General features: G+C 44.3%; 1 protein-coding gene across 4 annotated transcripts in view; it reads left to right on the forward strand.

Annotated features, from left to right (window-relative positions):
* Nucleotides 1–12,289: 12,289 nt before the first annotated feature.
* Nucleotides 12,290–27,162, forward strand: part of EIF4G3 (eukaryotic translation initiation factor 4 gamma 3) — a 319,284-nt gene continuing 304,411 nt past the window's right edge. For all 4 annotated transcript variants that reach the window (XM_036256518.1, XM_036256520.1, XM_036256521.1 and 1 more), the window contains exon 1: nt 12,290–12,507. In XM_036256518.1, the coding sequence (XP_036112411.1) occupies nt 12,290–12,507 (218 nt within the window). The remainder of the gene's footprint in view (nt 12,508–27,162) is intronic.

Below are 27,162 nucleotides of genomic sequence, written 5' to 3' on the forward strand. Positions count from 1 at the left end.
AGACTAGAGAGTCCCGGGTTCGGTTCCCGCTAGGGGCTCGTACCACCAAAAAACAACAAAACCAAACCCAAACCGAAGCCCTGTGCTATAAAGTGGAGCGGCACTGCCCTGGGCCCTTCTCACCCACATTTCTCAGTTACGATGCCAAAGAGGGGTGTTCAGGTGTTCTCCCAGGAGCAGGGAAGTCCTCTTGAGAAATTCTTGTGTGGTGGAGGACTCCAATCCACCCAAATAGAGGATACTCTCCCAAATCTACCAGAGTAGGGTTACACTCCGTAACTTAACCAACCATCCATCCCTGAACTATTTACAAAGTGCCTCCTACGTGCCAGCCTCAGTCTGGGTACTGGACATACAGCAATGACTGTGCCACGGTCCCCACCATCGGGAGCTTGCTTTCTAGCAAGAAACAGCCGTGATACGAGTAAGTACAAATGTGAGACATGAAGGACGCTATAGGCCTGAATGATGGGGACTTACTGGGCCAGGCGTTTTACATTTATTTTAGGGGAACCTCCCTGACGTTTTGGCTTGAGAAGGCCAAGAATATAACTTAGTGCTTTTCTTTTAGCCAAAGCTGCAAGCCGGCCGTGCTCTGGAATGGTATGAAAGTGGTTTCTATGTTCTTTTTGTGTGTGTGTGCATGTCCCTAGCGGGAATCGAACCCGGGACTCTCTGGTCCTCAGGCCGACACTCCAACCGCTGAGCCAAACCGGCCAGGGCGGTTTCTATGTTCTTTATGTTCAGAGAGCAAGGTGTAATACTTAACCCCAAGCCATTTCCAGCTCCATAGAAGAGATAAGTAACTGAATGTTTATTGAAGATTTAGTATATGCCAGGTACAAGGCTACGTAAGCCCCTTATGAATACAGCATGACAGGATCACAAGGAAATACTGTCCCGGTATTAAAGCAGAAGGCAGGCGGCGATTAAAGCTGGGGGACGAGGAGGGGGATCAAGGGTAGTTTGTCTCCTACAATGATACTTGAGCTGGGTTTGGAAGGAAACGCAGGAGCTTCCTAGGCAATCCAGGGGTGACACACTGCAGGTGGAGGGAACGTTGTATGGCGAGATGTGAGACATAAAAGTGCGTGGCCTTTGCCCTGCCCGGTTTGGCTCAGCAGTTAGAGTGTCGGCCACGGACTGAGGAGGTGCAGGTTCGATTCCTGTCAAGGGCACATACCTTGATTTCGGTTCGGTCCCCAGCCCTGGTTCGGTTCATGCGGGAGGCAGCCAGTTAATGTGTCTCTCTCACATCGATGTTTCTCTCTCTCTCTCCCACTCTCTCTGAAGATAAATGGAAAAAATATCCTCAGGTGAAAAAAAAAAAAGTGCATGGCCTTTTGGGGTACATGTCAGTGGGGGAGTGGTGGGAACTGAGGGTGCAGAGACTGTCAACAGTCAGATGCAATAGAGCCCTGGGTACCTGGCTGAGGAATCTGGACTCTATCCAGGCCCCACTGATTCTGCATAAGGGTGAGAACCAAGCATCTTTTCCAAGTTTTCTATTCAAGTGGAAGAAATGTGGTTAGAACATTGGCCCACACACCAAAGTGTTACAGGTTCAATTCCCAGCCCCAGTCAGGGAGTGTGTGGGAAGCAACCAATCCATGTGTCTCTCCTACATCCATGTTTCTCTCTCTCTCTCCCACCCCCCTTCTACACTCTCTAAAAAAAAAAATCAATGGAAAAAATATCCTTGGGTGAGTATTAACAAAACCAAAACAAAAAGCATGATGGCCAAATTTGGGAAACTGAAAAATGTTCATCTACAGAATTAATTCTAAATCACTACTATTCTCAGGCTCATCCTTTGGGAAAGGCAGAGCGTAGCAATGTGCTTCAGCCTCTTTCCAGGTGTCTGGAGGGCGGCAGGTCAGGCCAGGCCAGGCTGGCGGGCCGGCTCCCAGGGAGATCATCGGAGCCAGCCTGGTGCCTGGCACCAGCTGTGGACATCTGGAAATCCAGCTTCCTCTTCTAGTCATTGGATAGGGGGAAAATCAGTGTCCAGGATTTTCCCAAGGCAGCAAACTTGGCAGGATGATTAAATGGCATCAGGCTTGAAAAGGGCCAAGGAAAGGCTGGGCCACCCACGGTAGGAGGATGTGGTTTCCAGATTCAAAATGGGATGTGTGGGTAATTGTGGGAAGGCCCCTGGTTTAGCAAGTGCTGGAGGCCGGCTAGGTGGTGCTGGAGAACTTTCACTGGGCCAGGCCCAGTGGCCGTGCAGGCTGACCTCGGTAACGGGGCAGCTCCGTAGATTTGGTGTGGAGGGCGTTGTACTAATAGGCCTGGTATGGGAGGGGTCAAAGGCTGCCTTGTCCCAAGGCCCGGCAGCCACCCCCTGGGCAAGCTGGGTGACTAGTCAGACCAGGGAGGAAGGAAGCTCCTGTTATGATTCACTTCTTATGTGCAGATAATATTAGGATTCAGAGTTCCGTAGGGCATTCTGAGGATTGAATGAGGTGTTACCTGTGAAGGGCGAATGCTCAGTAAATGTTAGTCATTACTGTTTTTATCAGCCAACACACTAATGGTTGGTTTCCATTTGCTAGTTTATTGAATCCTCACAACAGTTTTAGGAAGTAGGAGTTAAAGGGTTTTTATTTTTTTTAAATTTTATTATTTTTAATCCTCATCTGAGGATATTTTTCCATTGATTTTTAGATAGAGTGGAAAGAAAGGATGGAGAGAGAAACATCAATGTGAGAGAGATGTGAGAGAGACACATTGATTTGTTGCCTCCTGCTCAACCCTGGACTGGGGACTGAACCTGCAACCTAGGTACATGCCCTTGATCGAGAATCGAACCCAGGACTCTAAGGTCCATGGGCCAACACTCTAACCATTGAGCCAAACCACCCAGGGCGGTTAATGGGTTTTTTAAAAATTGTTTTTTACAGTCGAGGAAACTGAGGCACAGTGGAGTTATTATGTAACTTGCTCAAGGTACACGGTTAAAAGTGGCTGAGTTGGGCCCTGGCCAGTTTGGCTCAGCGGTTAAAGCGTCGGCCTGCGGTCCAGAGAGACCCGGGTTCGGTTCCCGCTAAGGGCACGTACTTCAGTTGCAGTTTGTCCCCGACCCTGGTTGGTCGTGCGGGTGGCAGCCACTCGATGTGTCCCTTCACGTCGATGTTTCTCTCTCTCTCTCCCTTCCTCTCTCTCCCTCCCACTCTATCTGTACAAAAAAAAAAAATGGAACAATATCCTCGGGTGAGGATAAAAAAAAAAAAAAAAAGTGGCTGAGTTGGAAACTTCTACAACTCAACAGAAATAAAAACCCATGCGCAATGGACTTGAATAGACATTTCCCTGAAGAGGGTATCAAATGGTCAATAAGCTCATGAAAAGATGTTTAACATCACTAATCATTAGGGAAATGCCAATCAAAACCACACAATGCTCTACCACTTCAAACCCATTAGGATGGCTACCATGGAAGGAAGGAAGGAAGGAAGGAAGGAAGGAAGGAAGGAAGGGAGGAAGGAGGGAAGGAAGGAAGGAAGGAAGGAGGGAAGGGAGGAAGGAAGGAGGGAAGGAAGGAAGGAAGGGAGGAAGAGAGGAAGGAAGGAAGGAAGGAGGGAAGGGAGGAAGGGAGGAAGAGAGGAAGGAAGGAAGGGAGGAGGGAAGGAGGGAAGGAAGGAAGGAAGGAGGGAGGGAGGGAGGGAGGGAGGGAGGGAGGGAGGAAGGAAGGAAGGAAGGAAGGAAGGAAGGAAGGGGAAGGAAGGAAAGAAGAAAGAAAAGAACAAGTATAAGTAAGGATGTGGAGAAACTGGATGTGCATTGCTGGGGGGATGTACAATGGGGCAGCCACTGTGAAAACAGTGTGGCAGATCCTCAAAGGGTTAAACAGAGAATCACCACGTGACCCAGCAATTCCACAGGTACTTGCACACCCTGTTCACAGCAACATTATACACAACAGCCAAAAGATGGAAACAACTGTCCATTGCTGTATGAACACATAAACAAAATGTGCTGTACCCATACAATGGATTATTAGTCAACCTTAAAAAGGAATTAAATTGTGATGCATGTTACAAGGTGAACGAACCTTCAAAACATTTTGCTAAGTGAAAATAAGCCAGACACAAAAGGACAGGTATTGTATGATTCCATTTATACGAGGTACCCAGAGCAGTCAAGTTCAGAGACAGAAAGTACAGTGGTGGCTGTGGGGCTGGAGGAGGGAGGATGGGGAGCTGCTGTTCAATGAGAGTTGCAGTTTGGGGTGCCGGATTGTTCCGGAGTGCACAGGAGTGATGACTGCACAACAGCGCGACTGCCACTTCATTATACGACTAAAAATGGTTCAGGTGGCCAATTTATGTTGTATATATCTTACTATGATGAGGAGGAGGATGATAATCATAATGATAATGATAAAAGCAGCAGAGTTGGGATCAGGATCCAAGTCTATTTGTCCCCAGGGGTCCATGATTCCCTGACCTCCTTTTCTCTTTCTTGGAAAATGCTGTCCATTTTCTCTTCAGAACTGACTCGCTCAGAGCAAAGCCATGTCTTGGTGATGATGGACACACACAGACAGAATTAATTCTATTTCCCAAACAGGCATTTGCAAGTGATGTTCAACGTGAAGGACAGGCTAATTGTGCCCAAGCTGGGTCAGAGAATGGAGTACCAAGGAGTCGGAACACGAGAACTCTGCTCCACCCTCTCCATTCTCCCTGGACTCCCATGACTTGTGATCCTATGCATTCATCATTTTGTGGGGGTCAGTCAACAAACATTTATTGAGCACTCCGGTGTGTGTGCTATTTCCAACATCACCCAACGATTCTCAGACACCGTCTTGGTGTACTACGATTGAACTCCGTTCTGACACACTCCGCCTGAGATGGCTTCAGATCCCACAGGTGAAGGGCTCAGTCCCACCAGACTGCTCTCTCCTTTCAGTCATAAGTCCAGGTTGTCACCTGTGCCTCTGACCCACTGGCTGCAATCAGAGGTTCCCATGCCCTGTCCTTGGGTTCGATTAATTTGCTACAGTGACTGACAGAACTCAGAGAAACATGTTACTAACTAGATCACAGGTTCACTGTAAAAAGATCTAACTCAGGAGGTGCCGGATGGAAGGGATGCACGGGACAAGGTACAGGGAAGGGCGCAGAGCTTCCATGCACCTCCACATGTTCACCCACCGGGAGGCTCTCGGAATCCTGTCTTTTTGGGTTTTTATGGAGGCTTCATTCCATAGTCATGATTAATCAAATCACTGGCCATCAGAGACTGAACTCAGTCTCCAGCCCCTCTTGCCTTCCCACAGGTTAATGGGTGGGACCGAAAGTTCCAGCCCTCTAAGCAATCTTGTGGTTGGGTCCCCTGGCTGGCAAGCCCACCCCTCCCCTGACACCCACACCCACACCCTCGCTGTCCCATGACCTAGGGGTTCTCCAAGTCACCCTGTCAACATAACAAAAGACATGGTAGAGGGCTCTGAGCAGAGATGTGATATGATCTTAACTTTTTGTTGTTGTTAATTCCCACCCGAGGTTATTTTTTTCCACTGATCTTTAGAGAGAGTGAGAGGGAGAGAGGGAGGAAGAGAGAGAAACATTGATGTGAGAGAGACACATCTATTGGTTGCCTCCCATACATGCCCTGTCCGGGCAAGTGATCAAACTTGCAGCCCAGGTATGTGCGTGCCCTTGACCCAGAAACAAATCTGTGACGAGGTACATGGGCTGATGCTCTAACCACTTTGCAACACTGGCCAGGGCAATCTCAACTTTTTAACATAAATGATTGTGTGAAGTACTTAACTTGTAGGTCCTGTTACCTACAAGTTAGATGGTACCTACCATTAGATGTGGTCTCATCTTCCTCTCTAGGGGCCCAGCACAGCATGATTGTCACTCAATAGACGCTTGTTAAATGATTTATGAGATTGGCTGTGACCCCAGAGGGAGACATGCAGGGGAGAAGGGGCCAATGCCTGAAGTGGGAAAAGACCAGGGGGTGGCATCCTACTTCTCAGTGAAAGAAGCTATCAGATAGGGAAACAGCTCTGCCTGGCAGTAACGGGAGGGAGGTCGTGACTTTCAGTTCTGGTTCTGCGGCCCACTTGTTCTATGACCTTGCGAGAATCCCTCCCTATTTCTGGGTTCTATCCCTAAACCTGGGTAAGGTAATCCCCAAGCTGTCTTCAGTCCTGACCAGACTGTATTATAGTACTTCTAAAAGATTGTAGTAAAATACAAGTAACATAAAATTCACCACCTTACCCATTCTGTGATAATACTTTTTGCTCCCTCTTGCTTTTGGTGAAGCTAGAATGGCAGCCACAGTGGCTGCTGAGTGCTGTGGTCACCTCCAGAAACAGCTGAGAAATGGAGGGCCCTCACACAAAGGGTAGGACAACTCGGCCCCAGGAGAAGTGACAGTGGCAGCAGATTAGAGAAAGGGCAGTTTTGTCTTGGAGGGACTAGGGAAGCAATTGCTTTGTAGGAGGGTTTCCTGTGTCCCAGGCCCTGGAGAAGCTCTCTACAGACAAGTTCCTTTAAGTATGGTTTTAATCCTTGAGGCCGACCTCCTGACTTTATTTTGCAAATGGCCCAGAGAAGTTAGGTTGATTGAGGTTGATCAACTAGTCTAAGGATACAACCTTTGAAAGAAGCCACCATCTTCACACACCACTGGGCTCTGTGACGTTGGGAAGGGCCATGCTCTATCCTGAAGAGCATGGCTGATTAGGGGCCTCTTGCAGTACAGGGGATGGGGCGAATATTTCTTTACTTTTCCCACTGGGGCTTTTCTCTTTCTCGTCTGTCTACATCTAGTTCAGATGAGTGTCTTCTGATCTCCATCAGTCTTTCTTCCTCCTCTTCCTTCTTTTTTTAAACTTGCTTGACCTCCCCTCTCTATGTCTTACCTGTCTAAAGTCTAGATCTTGGGCCATCAAGGTCCATGCCCAACTCTACTGCATCAGGCCTTGGGGGATATTTACATGTCTCAGAGTGGAGCACCTTATACGATCCCTCTGTGGCTACTAAAGATGGCTTCTGCTTGTCTTTATGCTAGAAGGCCAGTTCCCCAGCTCCCAGGAGGAAAAATGAAGTGGACAGAGAACTCCAGCTTGCAAAATTATTTTAGAAAGTTTCAATAAAAAAAATTCTGGGGTCCCCAAGCCCATTATCCAGTTCACACAAAGAAAAATAGCCATGACCCCACATGATCACAAATAAGCAAAGCACCATCACCCAGCCACCAGGAGACGTATAAACCAAGACTTCACCTGACTGCAGCTCCTGGAACGGAGATGGAGAAGTACATTTATTCTGGGGCTGGGGGGTCCGTTACAGTCTCTGCTGGAGGCAGGGTGGTGGGCTCTGGGAACAGTGGATGGCTGGTCAGATACTACCCTCCTCTGAGGGCAATACTGCCTGTTCCAGGATACTCTTGCCCTTCTAGCTTCCTGCACAGTGAGACCTGGCTTGGGCTCTGTGGTACTTGAGACTTCTCCAGGATAACATGAAATCCTTTAGTAATTCAATTATTCTGTTCTTCAGCAAGTTTCACACCCTATTTATTATGAGCTAGATATCAGGGACATTTTATTATATTATTATTTTAATCCTTACCCAAGAATATGTTTATATTGATTTGAGAGAGACAAAGAGAGAGAAACATTGATGTGAGAAACATCGATCAGCCATTTCCTGTATGCATCCCTACCAGGGATCAACCCACAACCTAGGTATGTGCCCTAACTGGGAATTGAATCCACAACCTTTTGGTGTATGGGATGATCCTCCAACCAACTGAGCCACCTGGCCAGGGCACATCAGGGGTATATATATATATATACACACACACACACACACACACACACACACACACACACATTTTAAATCCTCACCTGAGGACAGTTTTCCATTTATCTTCAGAGAGTGGGAGGGAGGGAGGGAGAGAGACACACACATTGATTGGCTGCCTCCTGCAAGAACCCGACCAGGGCCAGGGACCCAACCACAACCGAGGTACGTGGAATTGAACCTGTGACTATTTGGTCCTTGAGCCAACACTCTAACTGCTGAGCCAAACTGGCTAGGGCAGTATCAGGGATATTTTAAATGACAATATTCCCATGTAAATGAATAATAATAGTAATAGTAATAATAGCTAAAATTGTATCCAGGAATTACTATGAGTCAAGGACTGGGCTAAGGGCTTTGTATTTATTGTCTTTTTATTTATTTATTTAATCCTCACCCGAGGATATTTTTCTATTTATCTTCAGATAGAGTGGGAGGGGGAGAAAGGGAGAGGAAGAAACATCGATGTGAGAGGGACACATCCACTGGTTGTCTCCGCATGACCCTACCAGGGCTTGGGACGAACTGCAATTGGTCAGAATTGAACCCGACTCATTGGTCTGTGGGCTGACGCTCTACTGCTAAGTCAAACCAGCCAGGGCTTATTGTCTTTTAAAAATATATATATATGTTTTTGTCTGGCCAGTGTGGCTCAGTTGTTGAACATCGACCCATGCACCAAGAGGTCTCCGCTTTGATTCCTGGTCAGGGCACATGCCCAGGTTGTGGGCCCAATCCCTGGTGTGGGGCATGCAGGAGGCAGCCAATCAATGTTCTCTGTCATTGATGTTTCTATCTCTCTTCTTCTCTCTCTAAAAATCAATAAAGAAAAAAATGTTTTTATTGATTTTAGGGAGAGGGAAAGAGAGAGAGAGAGAAACATTGATCGGCTGTGTCCTGCATTCCCCTTATATGCTCCCTACTGGGGATCAAGCCCACCATCTGGACATATACCCTGACCAGGAATCAAACCGGTGATCTTTCTTTAAAAAAAAATTATTTTTCTTTATTGATTTTAGAGAGAGAGGAAGGGAGAGGGAGAGAGAGATAGAAACATCGATGAGAGAGAACATAGATTGGCTGCCTCCTGCATGCCCCCCACTGGGGATTGGGCCCACAACCTGGGCATGTGCCTGACCTGGAATTGAACCAGCAACCTCTTGGTGCATGGGTCGGCACTCAACCACTGAGCCACACTGGCCGGGCCAAACTGGTGACCTTTTGGAGTATGGGATGACGCTCAACCAGCTGAGCCACACCAGCCAGGGCTGCATTTGTTGTCTTATTTCTTATGATAGAAAGTAGACGCTCCATTTTACAGATAAGGAAACTGAGGCCTAAGAGTTGATTTCTCCAAGGTCATACAACTAATAAATGGCAGGCCTGAGAATCAAACTCAGGTAATTTGATTCCAATGGTTATGCTCTTATTGTTCACTACTGAGAGTGCACTGAGAGGGAAGCATCCACTGCCCAGGGAGCCTAGCTCAGCCTAGGGAGTGAGGGAGGGCTGCCTGGAGGAGGTGAGGCCTGAACTAAGCTTTGAAGCAGGAGCAGGAATTAGCCAGTGGGCTAAGGGAAGAGGCTGGTTTTGAGTTATAAAGAAGCAGGACAGTCTGCCTACAGGTCCTAGAACGAGAAAGACCAAGGTGGCTGCAGGTCTGGATCTGAGGTGAAGGGTGGCAGGATGGAGTAGTGTTCAGATCCTGAAGTATCTTGAATTTAGACTGGGTCCTGATGGCATCGGGAAAGCTCTCAGCAGGCAAACACAAAATTAGTTTTGCTTGTTAACTGTGCCTCTGGCCACAGTAGGGAGGTTGCTGTTTTGAAGGCAATGTATCAAATCAGACCTGGAGTCAGATGCCTTAGGGTGTGGGTACCACTTTTCCACTTAAGTTATACAAGTCACTTCTTCACATCATTGGGCCTCAGTTTATTTATTTGTGAATGGTATATAACAATGCCTTAAAGAGTTGTTGACGGGAACAAATTAATCTAAACAAAAAGTTTAGTAGAGTTGTACCCTGGCACATAGTAGGCGTGTAATAAATATGAACTGCTCTGTGGGAGGGGGAGGTGCTGGGCAGGGGAGGTGCTGGGCAGGGCTGTGCAAGGAGAGCGCCCTACCTTTCTCACTCTGCCCTCTACTAAGCCTCCCTGCATTGATTCCTTGAGACCAGAATATAAGTAGGGACTTTGATGTTATTTTACTCAAGATCTATCCATTTTAAGAGAGATTTTACGAGAGATAATGCTCATGAAGTGCTTAGCAAAGACCAGGCACACAGTAATCACTAGATGCTTGCACATATTATTAAGTTAGAAAATGAAACTAGCTCAGAAAAGAATAACAATTGAGCAATTGTTAGTCTATCACCCAAGAGTAAATGAGAAGCCAAATTCTTTCCCAGGAACAGGTTTTGATTGGGATAAGGAAGCTTGAGGTCTGGGAACAGGGGAGGAGAATCCTGGGAAGTAAAGGACCACTTGGGAATTTTTCCTGGAGCCAGTCAGAGCAGCAAATCCAATCGTAGGTAATCAGGTGTTACAAATCCAAACGGTTTAGGATTCCAGAGTGTGAAGTAGCTCTTGTATTCCAGGCTGGAGAAGGGGGATTAGGCTTCCTTGTGGAACCCTCGCCAGAAAGATGTGGCAGTGGTGGCGGGGTTTGTGGCATCACTCTACTCTAGATGCTCCTTTCTCCAGGAGGAAGCGTTTGGGGCTTAATTGGGAGAGAATTAATTAATTAAGCACCCACTATGTGTAGAGTTTTATTTGAACTAAAAAACAAAAAGGAAGGCAGTGTTAAACAGTATAGAAAGTGCCAGAAATGGACTCTAACTTGGTCTCTGCCATCTACACTTTCCATGTGATTCTGGTAAAGTCTCTTGTCTGAGCTCTTGTGTGATTGATATTTTTGAGCCTCTCCGAGCTTCAGTGTCTTCATTTGTAAAATGGGTACTACCTATTTCACAGGACTGTGAGAGATAATAAATATGAAGTGCTCAGTGCCTGGTGACCGCTATTACTGCTTGCTCTGCGGTCCCTGAGGTTCCTTTCCACTCAATGCTCCTGTGCCTAGGACAAGGCCCCTGCCGGCGAGGAGTGTGCGGGGAGGGGTTGGGGGTGGTCTTGGTTGGTCTAGCTGGGGAGAAAAGGAGCTTGTCAACAAATGTTATCCTGCCATAGGACACTGGGGAGCTGACCACTGGCTTCTGGTCACAGGATGCTGCTGTCTTGGGGCAGGCTTTGAAGAATCCATTCACAGAACCCGTAGTCAAGGCTTCTGATTAGATAAGGCCAGATAATTTGTGAGGTGGCAAGGTTCATCTGGATGAAAGAGGAATTGAGATCCAGGCTTGGCTGTCCTTTCCTGGCTGGGTGACCTTGGGCCAGTCACTTTTCCTCTCCCGGCCTCAGTGTGCAGGGGAAATGGGGCTCCTCATTCCACTCACCTCTCGGAATGTATACCAGGGCGAAATGTCGACACAATGGACGTGAACTGCGTAGTTAAGGGCCAGCGACAGCTATTTGCTATGCTAATAGGCGCACGCGGCAGGTTCCTACCCAGCGGTTTCACTCTGATCAGGCGGTTCCTTCCACCTTAACAGGTTTCTGGCTCCACCGCTCCCGCCCCCGCGGGCAGGGCTCTGCGGACCGCAGGCTCCAGGGCCGTTACCATTGTTCTTCGAGGCTGGGCGGCAGGAGAGGACTCTCGCAGACGAGACCTCGCCTTTGGTCTCTCTCTCCGCCCTGCACACCCGCCGCAGCGAGCCTCGGAAGCCCTCCTCGCCGATCTTTCCCGAGGAAGCGAGTCAACCCCAGAGCGCTCCCGAACGGCAGCCGAAGACGCCGAGTGTTTACGAAGAATCCCGACCGCAAATAGTCTCCGGAAAGAGCCGAAGGGCCTTCCCACCCTCGGCCTACCGAGCCGCTCCGAAAAGGCCCGAAGTTTGCCGAGCGGCCGTCCTGCCGGACTGCTGGAGGCGGCCGTAGCGCCATGTTGGATGCTCTGCTCGTTGAGTGAAGAAAATCCGCCGGCATCGCTTGAGCCCCGCTACCGAGAAGGGCGCCGCTTCCCCCAGGGAGGGGGATAAAGACCCCCCGCCGCCGGCCCATGAGGATATTGCCGTGAAAGGTCCGGTCTCTCCGCCTCCTGCCCCCGCCGGGTCCGGCCCCCCCCCTGGGGTCGCGTTGTCACGGAGACCGGCAGCCGGTGGTGCTGGCCCGCGGGGCGGCTGCTGCTGCCGGCGGCGGCGGCGGCGGCGGCGGCGGCGGCGGCGGGCGTGTGTGACCGGCCCCGGCCCCCTCCTTCTCCTCCTCCCAGCCTCCCCCCGACCCTCCGCTCCCGCCGCCTCCCCGGGTCTGCCCCCATCCCGCCCCCCCGCCGCCCCCGGCCCCTGCACCCCGGCGCGCCCGGTCCCGCTCTGGGGGGGTTGGTGGCTTCGCTTTGCCATGAGTTTACCGCAGAAACCGGCTCTGAAATCAGGCTCAGCGGCTGCAGCAGGAACCGGACCCGGCACCGGAGCGGCGGCGGCGGCGGCAGCGGTACCGCCTCCTCACCCGGCGGCGGCGGCGGCGGCGGCGGCAGCAGCAGCGGCGGCGGCGGCGGCGGCGGTAGCAGCCCCTCCTCACCCGAACATCAGGGCCCTCCAGACCCAGGCGCCCCAACAGTATCCTTTTCACCTCCCTGCCGACCCTTCGGGTCTTTTCGCCGCAGAGCAGGGTGCTGTGGCCCCATCGGGGACGCTCCTGCTGGCCGCCACAGCCTAGCCAGGGAAGAGAGGCTGTTCCTTAAGCCCCCACACCGGGCTTGGCTGGAGCTTTTGAGGTGCCCCAGCAGCAGCATTGCGGGGGACCCCGGGACCTTCTGCAATACTGTGAAAACTAGCTCTACTCGGCCTTGCTTCTGCAGCCTTTCCTTTTTAGAGCTGGGGGAGCCTTCCCCCTTTTCACCACTCCTCCCCTAAAATCCTCCCACCCCCAGCCCTTTATTAGGCAGAATTTGCTGGTGCCTGGGACCAACCCTGCAGGCAAAGCTTTGCTCTGATTGTTGTGAGGACTACACCCTCCTCCTCATCTCCCTTCAGCTCCCCCTGCAGCGGGGCATAGTGGGCTCCCCTAATTATTATTGATATATATTAAACTTTATTGGTACATTTCCTGTTTGAAACTGATCAGCTCGTTTCTGAGGTAAGTTGGATTTAAAATCTACGGTGAAAATGCACAGAAGGCATTCCCCCTGGCTAATTTTTTTAGTGATCGGGGGAGTTGTGATGTGGTTTGTGGTGGAACGTGATCTAAAGAGGAAATGTTACACCGGACGCTTCCCTGTCTTTGACCTTTTTAAAGGAAGAGGAAGTTAACTGACGTTATCCTTCAACATATCCCCCCTCCCCCCCGCCAAATCTTAATTCTTGGAAGGCTTGTTATGCTGAATATTTTTAAAGGGCTTTAATTTATTTTTCATAGGCCTGATGTCTAGAGGGGACCAGAGCTCCTGGTATAAAGTCTGGTATTGGTTGTGTTTAATTAGATTGTGTTATTTGCTCGATTGTAGTGTTTTGGGGCAGCTTTGATTGAAAAGATTTGGTGACGAGGTATTTGAGTCAAAAACTAGTCGCTGAAGGTAAAACGTTGAGTACATGAATTCCACGGAGATTTAGAAAGGTGTTACCTACCTGAGAATAACATTTCATCATGCACTCCCCCAGCCGCTATACTTGTGTAAGTCTTAATAATCATTGGACGTTAGATGTGTTGTGTTTTTGTGTTTGTCATCGTGTGTTTTGACTTTTGGAATGAGTAGGATGTTTGAGCAAATAAGAAACTCACTGCTGTGAGGTCTACAGATTATTTCACAGTGTAGTTTGATTCTCGTCTGTATCGATTACTTTGAGAAGGGAAAGTTATCTTCCTTCTAGAGTTATTTCGGGTCATCCTTTTGGTTTTTGTCAAGTGTCATTTTCTCTTATTTAAATATTGTTAGTCTACATTTTCTTCAGTTAAGGCAGTGTGGCTCAGAGTAAAGATAAATTCCGTTCCAGTGTGATGTGTGTACTGATTTCATAATGTTTTTATCCTGCATGATTCTGTTCAATTAAGAATTGTTCACTGATGAGAATGCTTAGTATGATACCTTACTGTTTGATGTTCATGGAAAATCTGGTTAATTTTGATGAATATCCCTAGTTGTTTTCCTTTGGGGGAAAAAGGGTTGGCTAATTTGCCTACTTTAAGGTAGCGTTCAGTGCTGGATCTCTTCAACGTACTTAATGCTTTATGAGTTTACATTTCTTTCTAATTTGTCTTTTTTTTTTTGTCTTGATTGCCCATACTTGGTTAGGATTGTACATTTTTATACAGTGCCACCAAGTAAGTTATTTTGCTGCATCTCTGAGCTGCTTTGGCAATTAAACAAATGAAAGGAAGTCCATAGTATGTGTTCTTGATGTACAAAGTGATAAAAAGTAAGGAATGTACAGTCGTTAGAGGATTTGGTGATATTATTTGGACACACAGCTGTGACTTACGTGTTTCAAGTATGCTTTTTCTCAGTACATTTCATGAAGGAAGGACTTAATAAAAGCTCTGAGTTGGTTGCAACATAAAAGTAGTTACTAATACTGCAGCAGTTGTTAAAGGGGATACATTTAAGATGTATTTTCCAATGGTTCTGTGCGACTTTACTTTGCTTCATGTCATTGAAGCTAAAAGTAATTTTCTTGATGTATTTCACAACCCTGTTATCTTCTCTTTGCTTTACACACTGAAAGATTGCAATAGCTAAAATCTAAAAGTTTGTATAGTAAATGAAATACAGGTTACAGATTTCATTAGAACATACCAATGGTGAAATTTATCAGTGGGAATGGGCATTTGGTTAAAAGTGAATTAAAACAGCATTTTTGCTGCACTACCCTAAGGGAGTGTGTAAATTTGTATTTGACAATAGTGGTCATCGTGTGATAAATTGATATACCTTGAAGCATCAAGACTCGAGCACAGAGCTGGAGTTGCTCTTTCTATAGCTTTAAAAATTATTTATTTTTTGCCCTGGCCGGTTTGGCTCAGCAGTTAGAGCGTCGGCCTGCGGTCCAGAGAGACCTGGATTCGGTTCCCGCTAAGGGCACGTACCTCGGTTGCAGTTTGTCCCCAGCCCTGGTTGGATCGTGTGTGGGTGGCAACCACTCAATGTGTCCCTTTCATATCGATGTTTCTCTCTCTCTCTCTCTCTCTCTTTCTCTCTTTCTCTCTCTTCCTTCCACTCTATCTGAACAAAAAATGGAAAAATGTCCTTGGGTGAGGATAAAAAAAAAAAAAAAAAAAAATTATTTATTTTTTATTTAGAGAGGAAGGGAGGGAGAGAGGGAGGGAGAAACATGGACTCATTGGTTGATTCTTGTATGTGCCCTGACTGGAATTGAACCTGCAACCTTGATGTATCCGGATGATGCTTTAACCAACTGAGCTGCTTGGCCAAGGGCTTCTATGGCTTGATTAAATCTCCACTTCCTCAAAATATTCAAGTGCAGTTGTGTTTGAATTGAATTAATAAATTCAGCCAATGTTTTAAATTTGTAAAAATGCTAGAAGGAGCCCTAGCCAATTTGGCTCAGCGGTTGAGCATTGGCCTGCGGACCAGAGAGTCCCGGGTTCGGTTCCCGTTAGGGGCACATAACACACACACACAAAATAAAATAAAATAAAAAAATAAATTAAAAAAAAATGCTAGAAGTGGATTCACATGACAAGGTGTCCTTTATTTGTACTTAGTGTTCAAGTGACAAATCAGAAATGAAGGGAAATGTTAACAATAATGGATTTGAGTAGAAACTGGAACCTACTTAAGGTAGGCATCAGTATTGCATGGAGGCCCATAAAGCCATTTCTTGTATGATTGCAAAGAGGCAAGGGTGGGCAGGGATGGTGGGGGATGAAAGAAGATAAACACTGATATGAGAAATGTTAATGGCAAAGGAGAAATATGCTTTGAGTTTTCATAACATAATCCAGTATGAATAGTTTATGAAATTGGCACTTCGGAATACTTGCCTAGAGATATGATCACCCCAGCTTCCCAGTCTGAGGGTCTAAGGGGCTCTGTTGAGAATCTTAAGAATGATTCTTAACTTTTTCTGGGTAACAAACAGTTTTTTTTTTTTTTGGTACGTGCCCCTAGCGGGAACCGAACCCAAGACTCTCTGGTCCACAGGTTGGTGCTCCAACTGCTGGGCCAGACCAGCCAGGGCCATAACAAACAATTTTGATAGTTTGATGAAAACTTATAGAGCCTCTCCACAGAAAACTGTCTGTGTACAGGAAAATATTGTTTTCAGGGTGTTTTTTTTGTGTGTGTACCTCCACTCCATTAAAAGTCTAGCCTTTTAGATGGAAATTGCCTACCCTTCTGATAAGTAAAGATAAATGAGTTTGAAATCAGGTGCCCAAATAGTTCTGACATAATAGAACAATTTTGCAGTCTGTTATGAACACAGAATGTTCTCTCTATTTATATGGAAAGACTTCAGAGTGTAATTTCTCTCAGGGCTGCTGACACGTCTAGGGAGTCTAGTTACTGTTTTCGGGCAGCCAGTTTGGTTAAGAAAATGAGGGCAGCCCTTGCCTTTGGTGATTGAGTGGTTTGAGCGTGGGCTCGTGCACTGAAGGGTCATGGGTTCTATTCCTAGTCAAGGGCATGTACCTGGTGGCAGGTCTTATCCCCGGCCCCAGTCAGGGTGCTTGCAGGAGGCAACCAGTTGATATATTTCTCTCCCATTGTTGTCTCCCCCACCCTCCAAATCAATGGAAAAAATATCCTTGGGTGAGAATTAACAACAACAAAGAGCAGTGGGTTCTTCGAAGGAACTAAATTTGGTAAAGGCCTGTGGCAATCTGAAAATGACCTGTGTCTTTAGCTATTTTGTCTTAGATAGGAATATATTAAAAGAAATATCCCCTCCTTTTTTTTTGGTATTATAATTTTTAAATGTTTTCTGTGTTAATCTTTTATTTTTATCTTTAGGCTAAATCCAGTAATGTTTGCATTTTTTTTTTTTTTTCCTCTTTACCAAAGCTAAATCTGAATAATATTAATAATAGTATCCATTTAATGAGTGCCTACTGTTCTAGGAGTCATACATGCATGGTTTTAATTCTCACAAGAACCCTAATGAGGTGGGTACTCTATTTTACAGATGAAGAAACTGAAGTAACGTTCCCAAGGTTGTCCATCTAATAAGTGGTGGTCTGCAGTTCAGACTGTGACATGAATGCCTCCAAAGCCAATGAATGCCCTTCCTACTGTGCCACACTACTACTTACTAAGTCTGCATATGGGAATGGGCAGAAGGATAGTTTCCCATATTTGATAGCTAGGGGAAGGTCTGTAATACAGTTAAGAAGCTTTATGGAGTAATCTAGAATGCATTGATACTGTACCTTGTTTTAATTAGTTTATAGCCACATACTGCTAGGCAAGTAGGTTATCTTTACTGAGCCTTAAAGCATAGGAATAGGCCTGCCACATTTGGTTTAGTGTACCTATTTGTTCAGAAGATAAGAAGGCCTCCAGCAAAATACCATTGTAACTAACTAGTAGAACTCTGTAGCTCATGTAGTGACCAGCAGTCTGTGTCTGCTCTCAGATCCCACTAACAGAGGTGGACCTGTGCTCCTAGAGAGCCGATCCTCTTTTAGGAAAGAGAGAAGACCTATGTAAGATGGAGATAAAGAAGGAAAAAAGTTGTTCAGATATCCGAGTCACATAGGCTCTTGCCTCTTCTGCTGATATTTCCTGTCCTAGGCTTACTCATCTTCAAGTGAGGTGTTTTCTGTCAAGTTGAGAATTTAAACTATGTTGCTTGCGTTTCTGATAAGATTTTTTTTTTTTTTTTTATCCTCATTTGAGGACATTTTTCCATTTTTTGTACAGACAGAGTGGGAGGGAGAGAGAAGAAGAGAGAGAGAGGGAAACATCGATGTGAAAAGGACATATCGATTGGCTGCCACCCGCACGACCAACCAGGGCCGGGAACAAACTGCAACCAAGGTACATGCCCTTAGCGGGAACCGAACCCGGGTCTCTCTGGACCGCAGGCGGACGCTCTAACCGCTGAGCCAAACCGGCCAGGGCCCTGATAAGATTTTTTACCAAAAGGTCTACTGCTAAAAAATGCTCGAAAGCCATTTTAACTCATAAATAGGATTGCCACATTTTAGCTATTTATATTGGGACTTCATTTACTGAGCATCTACTGTGTGCCAAAGCTAAGATAAAATTTTTGCCCTCTAGTTCCAGACAGGTAAGTGGACAGAATATCATGAGGCAAGTACAAAGATAAGTGGGCTATAAGCGCCTGCTCTGGGGGAAGGAGGAAACTGGGCTTCCTCTACCTTGACGCCTGAGCCAGATTAGAAGGATAAGTAAGAGTTACCTAAGATTTACATAGTTTTCTTCTCTTTCCAGCTGATTTTTCCCAAAGTCATTGCTTTTGCAGCTGCATAGGACTTTGGTAAATGTCAGTCACATTTCAGGTTTTTAGTAGAAACAGAGAAGCTAGAGGAGTTACCAGAGAATGTGGCTATCAAAATAGTTGCTAAAAATTCAAAGTCTCTTCTGAATCCTAATGGAGGAATTAGAGTATGAGAAGATACATATCAGATTTGACTGGTCCTTCCCTTGTCTCTTTTCCACTCATCTCATAATATCCTCGTATCCTCCTTTTTTTCTTTTTTTTAAATTTTAGCATTTTAATAACTTTATTGATTTTAGGGAGAGGAAGGGAGCAGGAGATAGAAACATCCATTGACCTCCTCCTGCATGCCCCCTACCAGGGATTTGGCCCCTCCTGTCCTGATATTAGACTTTGACTTGGAAAGAGTACATGCTAGCCTTGAAATATAAGTAGATTTAGCTTGGTGTATTGAGAAGTATACCTGATTTGGAGTCAAAACACTGAATTTCAGTTTGGCTCTTCCATTCTAATAGATGTGTTATCTTGGACAAGTCACATAACTGTTCTGGGTACCATTTTTCTCTTCTCTGAAAAGAAGGGGTGCCTTGTCCGGTTTGGCTCAGCGGTTAGAGTAATGGCCCGCGGACCAGAGTGTCCTGGGTTCTGTTCCCACTAAGGGCATGTACCTCAGTTGCAGTTTGTCCCTGGCCCCGGTTGGGGTTGTGTGGCAACCACTCAATGTGTGTCTCTCATGTCAGTGTTTCTCTCCCTCCCTCCCTCCCTCTCTCCCTCCCTGCCTCCCTCTCTCTCTCCTCTATCTGAAGATAAATGCAAAAATGTCCTCGGGTGAGGATAAAAAAATAAATAAAAAATAAAAAGAAGGGGTTAGACTAGTTTATCACATGACAATCTTGAAATATAATGACTTATGATTCTGAACATTATAGTTTGAGGTTTGTTTTTTTCCTGTAAGTAGACGGGAAGGATTTATAGAGACCTATTTTATTATTTTTTTTAATCCTCACCTGAGGATATTTTTTCATTTTTTGTACAGATAGAATGGGAGGGAGAGAGAGGAAGGGAGAGAGAGTGAGAAACATCGACATGAAGGGACACATCGAGTGGCTGCCACCCACACGACCAACCAGGGCCGGGGACAAACCGCAACCGAAGTACGTGCCCTTAGCGGGAACCGAACCCAGGTCTCTCCGGACCGCAGGCCGACGCTCTAACCGCTGAGCCAAACTGGCCAGGGCGATATTTTTTTTTTTTTGCATTTATCTTTAGATAGAGCTGGAGGGAGAGGGGGAGGAAGAGAGAGAGGGAGAAACATTGAAGTGAGAGAGACACATCGATTGGTTGCCACCCGCACAACCCCAACCGGGGCCGGGGACAAACTGCAACTGGGGTACGTGCCCTTAGTGGAAATCGAACCCAGGACTCCCCCGTCTGCGGGCCAATGCTGAGCCAAACCGGCCAGGGCAGAGACCTATTATTTCTTAATCTGTCTGATGGTCAATGACACTTTTCTATGGAGACTTACTGATATTGGAAGCATGCTAACTAACCTTTCACTCAAATATTTACAGACTTTCTGCTGTCTGTCAAGCACTGGTGCTGGGGGGAAGGCAACTATTTTTTGGCTTACTGATGTTAAATTCAGCCCAACAGACTGGCACCTTTATGACTTTAGTGAAGACTGTAGTCTGTCATGGGATGGTTTGAGACCATAAAATAAGGTTGCCATAGTCAGTTGCTGGCTCGCTCTGGGTGGTGATGATACAGTTAGTTCATTATGAGGTCTGAGGAAAATCAAGTTCTGGAATAAACTGTGATGAGACACCATCTATTTTTACCTTAGGAATAATACTTTGAGCTAATATAATATGAAAACAACTATTTCCTGATTATTAGCCAGGTGCATGACTTCAAGCAATGTATAAACTGTAGCCGAGATTTGCATCTATGAAATACTGCAGAATCCTAAGCTACTTTTGAATTCTCAAATGGCTCCTAGTTCTTTGGCTTGCTGCCGAACAGAAGGAGTTTTTCACTCTCTGGTAGCCTCAGCTGAAATTTGAGAGAGTTTGAACTATTTAAGTACATTTGAAATTTGTTAGTTTTTATGACCTTTATTTAAAAACAATTTTTTTTTAATCCTCACCCGAGGACATTTTTCCATTTTTTGTTCAGATAGAGTGGGAGGAACAGATAGAGAGAGAGAAACATCGATATGAAAGGGACACATCGAGTGAGTGGTTGCCACCCGCACGACCCAACCAGGGCTGGGACAAACTGCAACCAAGGTATGTGCCCTAGCGGGTATCGAACCCGGGTTTCTCTGGACTGCAGGCCGACGCACTAACCGCTGAGCAAAACCGGCCAGGGCTAAAAACAATTTTTTATTGATATATATTTTTTCTTTTTAGGGAGAGAGACAGACAGGTATATCGGTTTGTTGTTCCACTTATTTATACATTCATTGGTTGATTCTTGTATGTGCTGTGACCGGGGATCTAACCTGCAACGTTGGTATATCTGGGTGATGCTCTAACCATCTGAGTACCTGATCAGGGCTGCAGTGTTTTTTTAAAAATTAAGTTTATTAGGGTGACATTGGTTAATAAAATTATTTAAATTTCAGGTGTACAGCATTATAGTTTGATGTCTGTATACACTACTGCAGTGATTTTCAACTGGTGAGCCACAAGAATTTTTAAAACATGCAATACCTGACTGTTTAATCAGGGGTGCTGACCTCTTTTCCCTTAGGTTGTCAAATAAAAAAATTACAACAACCAGTACAATAATAGCCATCGGTGTGAATGAATAAAATTACACATTTTTTTCTTTTGTCAGATTGGCAAAAAATACATTTTTTTGGTGTGCCGCAGAATTTTACTAATTAGTTGATGTGTGCCATGACATGAAAAAGGTTGAAAATTGCTGCTGTATTGTGTGCTCACCACCCAAAGTCTAGTTTCCTTTCATTACTATATATTTGTAGAATACAGTATATTTATATTGAGAATGGAAAAGACTGAACCTTAAAGATAGAGTGGAGGATGCCCTGGCTGGTGTGGCTCAGTTGGTTGGGCGGGTCCTGTGTACTGAAAGGTTGCTGGTTTGATTCCTGGTCAGGGCACATGCTGGGGTTGTGGGCTCAATCTTCGGTATGGGGCTTGCAGGAGGTAACTGATCTATGTTTTGATGTTACATGGAGGTTTCCCTTTCCCTTCCTCTCTCTCTAAAAATCAATTTAAAAAAATCTTAAAAAAAAAGGATAGAGTGAGTGGAGGAATACAAGAGAGAAAGAGTGAGGGAGATGGCCCTAGAAAATGGCATATGAGAAACAATTTGAACTGAGAGATGACTTTAAAAATTGCAATTAAGAGTTTAAGACTAGTTGGAGTTTGGAAGGGCAGAGGAGGGGAGTGGCTTGTGGTGAGTGGGTCATCAGCATGAACAAAGATTTGGGCTTAAAATATGCATGGTATGTGCTGGGTTGTAAGGATCCTGAATCCTATACTTGTAGTGGAGGATTCTTGTGGTAGAATACTCAAGATAATGGATCCAGATTCTAGAGGGCTTTGAATGAATATAAGAAGAGAAGATTAGACTTCAAGCCATTATGTTTTAAAACTTTATCCAGGTGTAATTCACATATCATACAAGCCATGCATTTAGAGGGTACAAATTTAGTGTTTTTGAGTATGTTCACAGAATTATGCAACCATCACCACAATCAATTTTAGACATTTTCATCATTCCCAAAAGAAACCCATTAGACTTCCCATTTCCCCCCAGTTCTTTCTGCTCTAGAAGTACTAGCCTACTTTCTGCCTCTACAGTTTTATTTATTCTGTACATTTTATATAAATGGACTAATATATAGTCTTTTGTCACTGGTTTCTCTTACTTTGCATAATGTTTTTCAAGGATTGTTTGTTGTAATGTGTTTTAGTACTACTGCTTTTCTTAATTGTTGAATAATATTCCAAGTATCACATTTTCTTTTTTCATTCTTCATTTTGTAGACATTTAGGTTGTTTCAACATTTGACTGTTATGAATAATTATGCTCTGAATGTTTTTGTGTGGCTGTATATTTTTTCTCTTGGACATATACCTAGGAGTACAGGTGCTGGGTTTTATGAGGTAACTCGGTATTTAGCATTTTGAAGAACTGCCAAATTGTTTTCCAAATTGACTGCCATGGTTTTACTTTTTTTTTTTTTTTTTTAACCATTTTACATTTCTACCAGTACTTTATGAGGGTTCTAACAGTTGTTAGCTATCTTTTTGGTTATAGACCATCCGAGTGGGTGTGAAGTATTACCTGATGGGTTTTGATTTGCTTTTCCTTGATGGCTAATGATATTGAGCATCTTTTCGGGTACTTATTGGGCATTTGATTTTGGAGAAATGTCTGTTAAAATCCTTTGTCCAATTTTTAATTGGGGTTGTCTTTATGTTACTGAGTTGTAAGAGGTCTTTATATATTCTGGAAACAAGTCCCTTATCAGATACAACTTTTGCAAGTATTTTCTCCTCTTTAGTGGGTCTTTTTATTTTCTTGATAGAGTCCTTTGAAGCACAAAAGTGTTTAGTTTTGATAAAGTCTGATTTGTTTTTCTTTTGTCACTTGTGCTTCTGTATTGTGTCTGAGAAGGCTTTGCCTAACCCAGGGTTACAAAGATTTACTCCTTTGTTTTCTTCTAAGAGTTTTATAATTTTAGCTCTAACATTTAGGTCTTAGATCCATTTTGATTTAATTTTTGTGTATGATGTGAATTAGGGATTTAAGTCTATTTTTTTTTTTTTTTTTAGTCCTTACCCAAGGACATCTTTTTTTGCATTTATCTTCAGATAGAGCGGGAGGGAGAGAGAGAGAGAGAAACATCAGCGTGAGACAGACACATTGAGTGGTTGCCATCCACACGACTCCAACCAGGGTTGGGGACAAACTGCAACAGAGGTATGTGCCTCTAGCAGGAACCGAACCCAGGACTCTCCAGTCCACGGGCCGACACCCTAACCGCTGAGCCAAACCGGCCAGGGCTTAAGTCTATTCTTTTCGATGTGAATATCCAGTTATCTTTTTTTTTTAATCCTCACCCGAGGACATTTTTGCATTTTTTGTTCAGACAGAGCGGGAGGGAGAGAGAGGAAGAGAGAGAGAGAGAGAGAGAGAAACATCGATGTGAAGGGACACAGCGAGTGGTTGCCACCCGCACGACCAACCAGGGCTGGGGACAAACTGCAACCGAGGTACGCGCCCTTAGCGGGAACCGAACCTGGGTCTCTCCGTACCGCAGGCCGACGCTCTAACCTCTGAGCCAAACCGGCCAGGGCAATATCCAGTTATCTTAGTACCTTTTGTTGAAAAGACTATTTCCTTATATTGAACTGCCAAATATCATTTGCATTTTTTGTTTTGTTTTTTTATTTATTGGAAAACTGACTTAAAAACAGTATTTTTGAAGATTTATTTGGTTGAGGTGTGCAAGGTGAAATAAGGAATGGAACATTTGGAGAGTTGGAATGGCATCATAGAACAGTATATAATGTTTTACATCCATTAAGTGCTTGAGAATGGGGTAAGGTGTGCTATTTATAAAATAAATGAACTTTGTACCATTTCAACCTTTTGCATAATGCCTAGAAAACGGGAGAGCTATTCAAAAGAGATTTTGACTGTTTCCATTAATGTAAATTCCTATTAGGCAGTGATAGCTTTGTAAAAAATAAAGTATGAGTTTTGACTGTTTGCTGACCTGTGAAGAATTGAAATTGTGAGCAAGTTACAGATTCTTGGGTTATTGTATTTCACATAGAATGTTTGTTCTGTCCTTAAGCATTTATGTAATTTTTTAGCTAAATCTGATTTTTTATTCATTAGGTTATACCCTTGGGCTATTTTAATGTATTATTATAAAGAAACAAAATTGTGAAATAGTGCTAACCTAACAAGATTTTTTTTTTTTTGCTATTCAGGAAAAGACCATATTAAAGAAGTCTTTTTATAACCTTTCAGGTATAATTAAAAAACAGAATTTGTTTGCTTTGGATGAGGATTTTCCACATATGAAAAAAATCTCTTCAAATGACTTGAAATATTACAGTTGGGGAATGTGGTTGCTGATTTTTAAAGATTATATCTGTTTTTGTTTTATAAATTATGTATATCTTTAGTTTAGCTCTTACTAAATATGCAAAGAAAGTAGGACCTTTGGTAGAATTTTAATGACATCAAGCGACTGATTAATATTGTTGAATCTTTGAGGCTATTATATCATATTCAATTGATACTCTCAATATTACATTCTTGATCTTTTTCAGAAATATTAGAATTTGGAACCAGTCCAACCTCCTAAGGTAACAGCTTTCAAAAGCAGACAGCAGAGAACTTGACCTTAGCTTATTACCTTTTTTATTTTATTTTTTGTTAATCCTCACCTGAGGATATTTTTTCCATTGATTTTTGGAGAGAGGGAAGGGGGGGTGGAGAGAGAGAGAGGGACAGAGAGAAACACCCATGTGAGAGAGACACATTGATTGGTTGCCTCCCTGCACGCGCTCCGACCAGGGCTGGGTATTGAACCTGCAAACCAAGTATTAGTCCTTGACTGGAATCGAACCTGAGACCCTTCAGTGCCCAGGCCAACACTCTAGCCAGTGAGCCAAACCTGTCAGGGCAGCTTATTAGCTTTTATATTGTGACTGGGTGAGTGTACTTGAATGTGGTACATGTTAGTTAAGTCTGATTTTATTCTTGAACTTTAAAAATTCATAATAAATTCAATCATATAAATGTGTATTAGCGCCTGACTGTGTGGGTCAGTGGTTGAGCATCGACCCATGCACCAAGAGGTCACTGGTTTGATTCCTGGTCACGGCGCATTCCCAGGTTGTGGGCCATATCCCCAGTGGGGGGCATGCAAGAGGTGGCCAATCAATATTCTCTCTCATTGATGTTTCTGGCTCTCCCTCTTCCTTCCTCTCTCTAAAAAAAATCAATAAAGAAAAAAAATTTTAAATATGCATTAGCTTATTTCCCCTTTACATAGCCTGCTTAGGGGATTTCCTGGTCACTTTCTCTGGCCTCCTCGCCCAGGGATGTTTGTTCCCAAGGCTGAGGGAGGTGAAGTGACTTGTCTAAACATCAAGTTTATTTCAATTCAAACTGATTTTAGGTCTTGAATAACATTGACCACTTTGGCCTACTACTAGTGTGGCCATAGGTTTTATTCTGTTACAGTCCTGGTTTGGATGGTATATGGTCACTCTAATTAGTAACCATTATATAGCTTAAAAAATTAGGAATTTTTATGCTATTTCTACTAAAATGCTTTATGAAGCATTTTAAACCCTTGGTCAAACAATTTATGTTTGATTTTATAGTTATAAAGGTCTTTGGCATTAGTGTGTGAACTACATAGGAGCAAAGTATTTGTCAGCCACCTTTAAAAAAACAACCACCTTCATTTGAACTAATTTTAGACTTACAAATAACTTGCCCAAATAGTAGGAAGAGTTTCCTTTTACTCCTCACATCTTTCCACTAATATTAAGTGTTCCATAATCATAGTACAATTATCAAGAACATGAAATTAACATAGATACAATATTATCAGCTACTGCAGACCTATTATTAAGATTTTTACCAACTTTTCCACTCCTATTTCTGTTCCAGGCTTCCACATTGCATTTAGTTATTTGTCCTTAGTCTCATTTAGTTTATAATTGTTCCTCAGTCCTTATTCTTCTTGACCTCTATGCCTTTGAAGATGATGAATTCATTATTTTATAGAATGTCCCTCAGTTTGGGCTTATTTGATATTTTCTGATGCTAAGAATACCCAAATGAATTCCTTAGTGCATCACATTATGGTGTTGATATGGGTGCATAGTGTTGATATGGTGGTGGATTACCTTGATTCCTTGGTTTAGTTGGTGTCTATAAGTCTTTTTATGGTAGAGTTGCTATCTTTCCCTTTATAGTTGATAAGTATCTTGAGGGAGACTACAAATGTTTCTCCTCAATTTTTGACCCACTAATTTTAATAATTGGTAGATCTTTTTAAATTAAAAAAAATTTGTTTAATGTTTTTATTGGTTTTTAGAGGGAGAGGGAGGAGGTAGATAGAAACATCAGTGAGAGAGAAACATTGATCTGCTGCCTCCTGCATGCCCCGTACTGGGGATCGAGCCCGAAATCCAGGCATTCCCTGACCTGACGGGGAATCGAACCAGCGACCTCTCTAGGTGCATGGGTCGACACTCAATCACTGAGCCATACTGGTCTGGCCATTCGGTAGATCTTATATTCAAATTTATTGTTTGTGGTTGCTTAATTCGGGCTTTCTGTTTCTTTCTACATTATTAATTGTAATTCTGCTGTGAGGAAGAGTTATCTTTTCCATTTATTTATCCTCTTTATTTATTTATTTATTATTATTTTTTTTAATCCTCACCCGAGGATATTTTTCCATTTTTGTACAGATAGAGTGGGAGGGAGAGAGAGGAAGAGAGAGAGAGAGAGAGAGAAACATCGATGTGAAGGGACACATCGAGTGGCTGCCACCCGCACAACCAACCAGGGCCGGGGACAAACTGCAACCGAAGTTCGTGCCCTTAGCGGGAACCGAACCCGGGTCTCTCCGGACCGCAGGCCGACGCTCTAACTGCTGAGCCAAACTGGCCAGGGCTCCTCTTAATTTATTTATATCACCATGAACTCATGTTTATGTATTTTATTCTATGAATTAAAATCCAATACTTTTGTTACTTTGTTTTGTTGCTCAAATTGTTCCATCTTTGGCCTGTAGGAGTTCCTTCAGATTGGGTCCTATGTTCTTTTAACAAGCCA

This window comes from Molossus molossus, unplaced genomic scaffold, assembly GCF_014108415.1.
Source record: "Molossus molossus isolate mMolMol1 unplaced genomic scaffold, mMolMol1.p scaffold_m16_p_12, whole genome shotgun sequence".
In the NCBI taxonomy this organism is placed as follows: domain Eukaryota; kingdom Metazoa; phylum Chordata; class Mammalia; order Chiroptera; family Molossidae; genus Molossus; species Molossus molossus.